At 29.4% G+C, this 9,653-nt stretch overlaps 2 protein-coding genes across 2 annotated transcripts; both read right to left on the reverse strand.

The window, feature by feature from the left end:
• Positions 1-3,658: 3,658 nt before the first annotated feature.
• On the reverse strand, positions 3,659-4,090 carry LOC145636558 (uncharacterized). Its single transcript, XM_081688137.1, has one exon. The coding sequence runs from the start codon at positions 4,088-4,090 to the stop codon at positions 3,659-3,661; it is 432 nt and encodes a 143-aa protein (XP_081544263.1).
• Positions 4,091-5,436: 1,346 nt separating this feature from the next.
• Positions 5,437-9,281, reverse strand: LOC145634384 (putative glycosyltransferase At5g20260). The gene is made up of 4 exons (XM_081685803.1): positions 8,985-9,281; positions 8,599-8,789; positions 6,622-6,982; positions 5,437-6,174 (listed from the first exon to the last, which is right to left on the reverse strand). Exons 1-4 carry the CDS (start codon positions 9,195-9,197, stop codon positions 5,506-5,508), a joined length of 1,434 nt encoding a protein of 477 aa, XP_081541929.1. The 5' UTR covers positions 9,198-9,281; the 3' UTR covers positions 5,437-5,505.
• Between the last annotated feature and the right edge of the window lie 372 nt (positions 9,282-9,653).

A 9,653-nucleotide genomic window follows, 5' to 3' on the forward strand; every position in this document is an offset into this window, starting at 1 on the left:
AATGATTAAATGAAAAACAATCATCAAAATGAGAACAAAAAACTTATGGGTGTACGATGCACCCGGGTGTATATAACAAATTCCAGACTTTTTGTCAAACTAGGGCAGCCAACGCACGCAAATGGCTAGCCTTTGCAACTTCATTTTACTTGTCTTTTGTTTGCACTTCACATGGAGGAATAAAAGGCCGGTAAAGGAATATACTTCTATTGCTTAGGCATTGTTTGTTTATAGTTGTCCTAAGTTGAATGTTACGTGTGAAATATCTCGTATATTGAAAAAAAAATCTTTATTTTTATTATTTGTATATGGTGATTCTTTTAATTGGAATACTATGTAGAGTTACAGTAGATTATAATTCTTAGGTTTTTTAATGATAATGCTGAAAATGAACAAATGTTAAAATTGTTGTTTGTTTATTTTCGCAGTGTTGATATTATTAGCATTACTTAATTGTGGTGGTACAATACGAAATAGAGAAAGAATCATCAATGATGAAACCGAAACGACCAATTCCTAATCCACCACAGAGCGAGGCTAACATATTAATCAATGAGTTCATTTCATCCATCACAGAGGCTATCAATATTAATCAATGAGTTCATTTCTAATTTAAAAGTACAATCCTTCTAGATGAAACCGAAACAACCAATTCCTTCACACACTTATGCCCAACCGTACATGAATGTATATATATTATACTAAAGCAGCCTATATCCACCTATCAAGTCCAGTCTAACCAATGAGTTTTTAGACATAAGAAGTCATGTATAGTGTATAGTGACTAAATTCAAGTCCAGACTAAATTATGAAATTAATCTTATCTTACACTGATGAATTACTCATATGCTAAAATTATGATCTTTAATAGAATCCCATGTGATCCTATCATTACAGATTACGAAATTCAAAATCCATAGTAGAATGTTCTTAACTTAATGATAATCATGTTTTAAATCTATGGACTTTGCTCGCAAAAAATCCGACCACCCTCTTCCACCGCCTCCCCCTCTCCCCTCTCCCTTCTCGAGGCCCATTTCCTCAGAGTTCCCGTTTCCAGACCATCGACTGCGAAAAAGGTCCTCGTTAAATATTCCTTTTCTGCTATATATTGGTATTGCCAACCTTTTTTTTGCCACAATTTGATTTGGAAATTTTGGGAAGGTGGTGAATAAAGATGTGGAATTTAGTACTTGGAAATGGCAAAGATAGTGTGTAGAGAGAAAATTTTAAAGCGTTTAAGAGATGGAGTCATGGAGAGGAGGAGGGAAAGCTCAAATGTGTAAGGAAATGTAGACGGGAAAGAACAATTTGAAGTTGGGCTGTTGGAGTACAAAATTACAAATAGGGGTACAAAGGTAAAACACATTTTGAAGGGTAAAAAGGGGTACAAAGGTAAAATAACATTTTGAAGGGTATAAAAGTCCGTGCACTATTCATAAGAACAACTTTCTACTTTTTATAAGGTAGGGATAAAACTCAAAGTTGATTAGGGTTTGTTTAGCATTGTTTTTAGTTTTCATTTTTTTTTTTTAAAAAAAAAAAAAAAAAAAAAAAAAAAAAAAAAAAAAACCAAAAACAGGAAACAAGAAAAAGGTGTTTTCACTTTCAGTTGTCAGTTTTCAAAATTATCATAATTATAATAAGTTTGACTAATATACAAAATTGTTGCACAAAAATCTCATGTGCATTATAAATGAACACTATTTTCTTTTATGTATATGTTCATGTACATTATAAATGAGCATTATGTTCTTATATATGCCCATGTACATTATTATATACCTGCATGTACATTCTGCCTTTTTGTATTTTGGAGCGAATGCACCATGCGGATCGTGCATCCGCCTGCACGAACCAAGCTTTAATGAAATTCATCAATTAGCAAAGTGAGGTTATGTTTTGCACCCTTTCGATATCGATGTTGACAATTGCCTACTCAATATAATTACGATGACAGTATATATACCGTTGTCAATTACTCTAATTTCATTCAAAGAAAAAAAAATCAATTTTGCATGACTAACATACTATAATACAAATTTTGTACCGTTAATGATGTTTAATTTGATAGAAATCTCAAAAATATTATTGATATGATAATCTTAAATCAAGCCTCCTTAACCATATAAAATGTAACATCATATTGAATTAAATCAAATGGCTTATAGAGCCTATTCAATATAAAGTGCCACCTTACACTCTTTACTCCTTTAGCCAACTTTAAATACTTTTTTAGTGAAAATTCCTTTCAAAATTGTTTTAATCTCAGGAATTTTAGCCATGGGAACATGGATTGAACGAAAATTTACTCCAATCAATAACATCATTAAAAGGGAAAGAGTAATTACCTTTGATAATCACTGGTATACATTCTGCATGTATAACTTCAACTACCCTTGGACTTGCCACTTCATAACCACTAGGACACAAACAATTTTTTCTTTGCCCAACATATAGAATTAGTTTAGGTTTTTGGGAAGGTACTCGAAAACTCAAATTTCTTCGTCCTTCTTATCCTTCCATTGGACAAATAGGTATTTTCTTTCATGGCCATGGGCACCACCAACAAAAAACACAAAGATGTTACGTTGACTTATTTGCAACCCTAGCTTGGTGGATTTAATTTTCAGCCCGGTAATTAAACTTTTGATGTGGAAATCAACATCTCTCATTGGTTGGAATACTTATAAAGAATTGACATTACAAAGTGCTCTTATGAGATTGTTAAACAATTTTGGATTGACTTATGAGATACCTGGTGCCTAAACCACATAGTATACAACACTTTCATTAGAATTCTATACTCTATCATCATACAATAAAAAGAAGGGAGAATTACCAAAAATTTTGTGGATGTATTAGCCATGTATAGAAGAAGCTTATAATGTATTGAAGAGGATTTATCTTAATTCTTTGCCTCTGTCACTCTTGGTTATGGTCTTATATATTGCGGGGTAAATAAATTTAATTTATTTGAAATTTTAACATATACAAGTAGACATACATACTAGTATTATTTTACGCTTAGATTATTATATTATTCATTATTGTTACACTTGTGCAAGAATTTAATGAGTTAATTATAATATGGAAAAGTCAAAGTTTAGCTAAGGAACTTAATAGGCAATTAGGGGAGTATTGAGAAGATTTTATGAAGTATTGGAATATATATATACTGATACTATAGAAGTATCTATCCTTCAGGTTTTTGTATGTATGATTTTTTTTTTTTTAAATTTCGTGTATAACAAAAGATAGTTAAAGAATGCGAAATATAATATTAAGTGAGTATGTTTAGATAATGGATCGATTCTCGATGTTGAATATGTGTTGCAAATCATAATAAAATTGATAAAATTTCTTTCAAATAACTAATTAGAGTATGTTTATTGAATGATTTTTATTTCAAACTCCCATTATGTACATCTGTTTAACTCTGCTCTCATTCACCACTAAAAAACTTTGTTTTTCATCCACAATTTTAATCAAATTGACGCATAATTGGTATAACTTGAATTTTAAAAAAATTATTTTGAATTCTTGACACTTAACATTATAAAAATCTAGAAATGTACTCATTTTCGCACATTTCAATCAAGTTTTTAGATAGTTGGAAACTTTTTTTTTTTTAAAAAAAACTGGTTAGTGCATATTATTAAATCATAGAAAGAGTGTCAACAATCACATACGAGTAAACCTCACTTGGAGCATGGTTTTCCCAGCATTGTTCAATACCTAAGGGCACTAACCTTGCGAGATGGTGAGCAACAAAATTGCCATCACGCTTAACAAAGGGCCAAAAAATAGAATTAAAATCAGAACTAGAGCAAATAATATCTTTGAGGATGCTGTCCACCGTTGCCAAATTGAAGGAATTCTTCTTGAGTTTGGAGATCATCACTTGGGAATCAGATTCAATGATAATGTTCCCAAAACCATATTCTCTTGCTTTTTTTAGGCCATAGAGCGCTGCTTTGCGATCAGCGATCAGAGGATCCCACCTAGATTGCACACGTCTGACTGCCGCAAACAGAACTTCGCCATGGCTGTTGCGAGCAACAGCTCCAACTCCAATCCAGCCATCCATTTTTTAAGGGTTTTTTTTTTTTTTTAATTACAATATTATTACAATAATATTTAATTATGATGCAAGAAGTCAATTTAAACACTACCGTTAAAGAATTTTTTTTTTTTTTGGATTTTTAACATTATATATTTAATATAGGAATGGTAAATTGTAAATATAGACTATCAAAATATTAACCTAATAATTATACATAATTTATCAATTTATAAATAATGTCACGCAATTTGTTAATATATAAATAATTTTTATTTATGCATTTCCAACTCATATTATTTAATTTTTCATTTTTTATTGACTAATTTTATCTCAACTATAATAAAGATTAAATTTATATTCAATTTATACATTATATATAAAAATATTAGAATGATCATATTAATGACAAAAAAAAATTGAAAAAAATGTTTAAATACACCATATTGTGAAAAATAATTAATATGACATTAAATCTTATTTATTTTGAGAAATCAAACTAAAAAATTCCAAAGACAAAGCTTTTTTATTGAATAATTTTTTATTTTCATATTTGATTATGGGAATTAATACAGTATATATCTTATACGAGATTTTATGAATGGATATGAAAACCCCATAATATAGTCACAAAAATCTAGAAAAAGTGATTAGGTATATATGATATTTATAATTCAATTTTTCTTGGTTCATAAATTTATATAGATTTTGTCAGTATAATTTAGAAAAATTTACTTTGTTACTTACAATTTTTTTATTTATTTTTTAGTGGATAGCAAATTTATTTATTATCATTAATAATCAACTATTACATTAGGTGGTTTAAAAAAAAAAAAACAAAAACTATTAGGGTTACTAGTTCAAATATTAGGATGAGATTTATTAGGTTGTTTCGTGTGGGAGAGAGGGTTTCGAAACAAGCATCAGTTTAAGCAAACTCGTTGCGCTAAACCTTTTAACATTTGACGGAACATAAAAATATAATGTGATCCAAAACAATTTATTTATTTATTTATTTATTTTTTATTTTTTTTTTTAAAAAAAACCTGTAAAAAACTAACTTTCGAAAAGTAAGATGGTGTTGAAATAATACCTGTATTAAAAATAAAAACATTAGTAATTGTTAAAATTAGAGATTGAAATTGTATTTAACCTATTAATATTAAAATTAAAATATAGTAAATTGAATTTTAAAATCTCAGGTGTTACATCTTGTGGTGCATTCATCAATTAGTAAAGTAAGGTTGCATTTTTCACCCTTTTCAATATCGACAATGACATTTGTGTAATCAACAAAATTAAAATGTCAGTATACATATTGCTACTAATAATGACTCTAACTCCATTCAAATAAAAAAAAAAAAAAATCAATTTTGCATGAATAATATACATTAATACAAATGTTATACAGTCAATTATATTTGATACGAATCTCAAAAATATTATTGATACGGTAATCTTATATCAAGCCTCCTTAACCATATAGAATGTAACATCATATGAATTAAATCAAATGGCTTAGAAGGCCTATTCAATGTAAAGTGCCACTTTACACTCCTTATTCCTTTAACCAACTTCAAATATTTTCTAGTTGAAATTCCTTTCAAAATTGTCTTAATCTCAGGAATTCTAGCCACTGGAATATGGATTGAAAATTTACTCCAATCAAGAACATCATTAAAAGGGAAAGAGTAATTATCTTTGATAATCACTGGTATACATTCTGCATGTATAGCTTCAACTATCCTTGGACTTGCCACTTCATAACCACTAGGGCACAAGCAATACTTGCTTTGCCCTAACATTTTGAAGTAGTTTAGGTTTTTGGGAACATACTCGAAAACTCGGATGTCTTCATCCTTCTTATCCTTCCATTGCTCGAATAGGTATTTCCTTACATGCCCGTGAGTACGACCAGCGAAAAATGCAAAGATGTTTCGTTGGCTTATTCGCAACCCGAAGCTTGGTGGATTTAATTTTCTAGGTGGTATCTTCACTTCCGGGATGGAGACATCTCTTATTGGTAGGAATCCTTCTGAAGAATTGGCGTTACAAAGTGCTCTTATAAGATTGTTGAACAATTTTGGATTGGCATATGAGACACTTGGTGCCTAAACCACATATTATACAACACTTTCATTAGATTTCTATACTCTGCTATCATATTTAAGCCAACTAGTGTTTGATTGTTAAAAAAAACGAGTATAAGGTTGCATAACAAATATTGCAACATGGGAATTCGATATGGATATTAATTAATAATAGGAGAGAGATAGAGAAGAATAAAGATAAGGACCCATGTGATGAGGAGAGAGAGGAAGAGAGTAAACATGTGAAAATAAGAAAATGTTAATTACAAAATTTGTGAAACTTCTTAAAATGGTAACTATTGCAATATTTGTGAAACGGGTGCAGTATATATACTATATATAGTATTAATTGATTATATATGTTAACTTTAATGCTGTCATAATTTCATACTTTGTGAAATTGCATTTTCTCGATAGTAATGAATTAAAAAAAAATGTGATTCTGCAAAACTTGTAAAAAACACATACCCAATCATGACAAGAGAGCATGAAATGATCTGCTCCATGACTTCTATTCCAATAAGGATACTTCTCAGCCACCACATTGACATAGTCCAAAGCCACCCTATGTAGAGGTCCACGGTTGTAGGAGATGAGGGGCCGATAAAGGAAATCCACCGCGTTGGCTATACTAAAAGGAAGAAAGAAGACGTGTGCCTCGTCAGGTTGGTGAGCCGCGAACTTGTTTGAACTCATCTTACCCTCTATTTCGTCGATGAATTGCCCTTCTATGCCATATATATTGTTCAAAGGTGCAAGATGCACCAAGGGTTGTTCCCCTTCTCTATACGTCCATATTTTGAATCTTTTTATCATCTCTATGTGGCTCCTGCTTAATTTTTATTTCATTATTATTCATTGTTCGTCATATGAAAAATAGTTAATTAGCTACCAATCAATTACTATATAATGGTTGTATAAATATCAATATTCATGTCTACCATGCCTATTATAAATATCAATATCAATTAATATTTCTTGTGCTATTGTCATACTCCTTAACACCCTCAAATCAAGATTAAACAATACTAGAATAAGGATTATAAAGTCTAATATAGACTACATATAGATTTATTAATACATAAACTACTTCAATAATCACTATCACTAGTAAGTTGTTATTACTCATAAGTTTAGTAAAATGATATATCACTTGTCTAACACGAAATAATTTAAACCAATAGAACATGCTAGTAGTTTGCAGATGATATATATATGTAAGAATCTGTCTTAATCAAATATATTTAATTAACTCAATCTTAATCGCGGTACCGTGTTATTCATTCAATCATTCATCGTCAATAAATCAAGTTGTAGTTGTTTGTATTAACAATAATCATGCAAGAATTTATTTATATTTTCATCTTTATTGTCTATGAAAAAGTACGATATTTGGCTTATTAGTTGGTAACTAGTAGTACCATCTTCTAATATATGAAAAAGATATATATGGAGTTTACTCTTGGTGATTTTGGATTCAACGTAAAATTGTAAATTTGTAGTTTGTACTCAACTCGAAACAAAAACTTAAAGGAAAGATGTGGTTATAGTAATTCTAGCTAATACCATCCTATCTCTTGTATAGCGATATAATTTAAATTGAATTGAATAGTCTACGATTTTAGCTCTACCTCTTTACGTCCGAAAGTAACAATCATGTATCATCTTATGTAGAAATTGCCTTATACATTACTTATAAGATTTAATATATATATTAATTACTTACTTTTGAGGAAAATATCATCTATACTACATTATGTTATGTTATTATGATCATATATACCAATCAATCCTTTTAAAGAATTTATCTACACTTAACATTATAAGTTTAGAAATTAATGATAAATCGGACCATTTGACTCTATTATACATTTATACTTGTTCAATTATATAACAAATTTACAAATTAGATTAAATATCCTTAAAAAAATTAAAATAAAAAAACATATATACAACAAATAAATGTCACATCGTCATAAATGTACTCATTTTCCCACATTTTAATTAAGGTTTTAGATAGCTGGAAACTAACTATCCATATTTAAACTTTTTTTCCTTTTTTTTTTTAAATTTTTTTTTTAATTTTTATTACAATATTATTATAAATATATTAATTATGATGCAAGAAGCCAGTTTAAACATTTACGTACTACTATTAAACATATCTTATGTATTTGTTAACGTCTAATATCTATATATTAGATGTTGTATGACTTTTAATTAATGAAATATTAAAAAAAAAAATTAAAAAAAAATAAAAACTCTAAAAAGCACGTAAAAGAGATGGTTTACACATAAAAGAGCATGTTGTTGTTACTGGTAACTTACTAAGATAATAAATAGCTATTGCCAACAAATTAATTCCAGATTTCATTTTTGGATTTTTGTAATTAAAGAAGAGTAATTGAAATGATGAAAAACAATAGAGAAAAAGAAAAACTCAACTGATAAAAAGCATGTTGATTCCTGTAAACGGATCCTCTTGGTATGAAAGTTGTTACTTGTTCCTTAAACGTATAATTCCGACTCCGGGCAGCTTCTCGGATTGCTGCCCGAGCCCGAGCCAACCCTTCCTCAATCTTCTCCAAACTACTTTTCTTCTTCTTCTTCTCCTTCTCTTTCTCCTTCTCCTTCTTCTATTCAACCCCTCATTTCAAAAATGAAAAGTCAAACATTTTTTTTTTTTAAATAAAATCTAAATTTTCTTACAAGTAATACTTCAAAACGGTAAAATTAACAATCAAATTATCTTAAGATCAGTTGTACGGAACCTTATTTGAAAAATACTTAAACTTAAATAAAGAGGTATTTATCGATGATAGAAAACTTACTTCTAGTATGGTAGAAAATGAGATGTTGTGACGAACGTGACCATTAGGTTCATTGCTAATGTTTACGGGTAGATTTGATGGCGGATCCGAAAGCTTCTTGTTAGAGGTTGGATTAGAGTTGAAGTGATTTTGGTTGAAGAAAGATGAATAGAAGAAGATTATTAGAAGAAAAGTAGGAATTAGTAGTAAGAATTTTGTGGTTGTGTTAGCCATGGACTCACACAAACCATGCACTAATTTGTTCTAAGGGAGTACGAGTATTTCCTTTTGTTGTGTATAAATACTTTTCAACAATATTTTTTTTATTATGAAAAATGAAATGAATAAAACTATAAGGTCATTTAATTGATTTTTATACTATAGTCTTGTGGGGTCCTCTTCTAGCATTGACCTTTGTAATTGGTTGCGTAATGATTGGGCTGGCCTTCACTATCAATTAACCAATTAGTCCGGCCCAAAAAATTCAACTTGTCAGCAGGTCCATCATACATTCATACCAGAGTACAAGCCACGTCACCAAGTGTTAGTCTAAGCATGAGCTTGAAAAGCTGAGATAACTATACTATAGTTTAATAAGTCATGATTATAGTTTAATTGATTTTTATACTATAGTTTAATAAGTCATGATTATATTGCTTCAAAGTACTCCATTGGAAGTTTTATTGTAAT

This window comes from Chenopodium album, chromosome 6 (assembly GCF_948465745.1).
Source record: "Chenopodium album chromosome 6, dcCheAlbu1.1, whole genome shotgun sequence".
NCBI lineage: Eukaryota > Viridiplantae > Streptophyta > Magnoliopsida > Caryophyllales > Amaranthaceae > Chenopodium > Chenopodium album.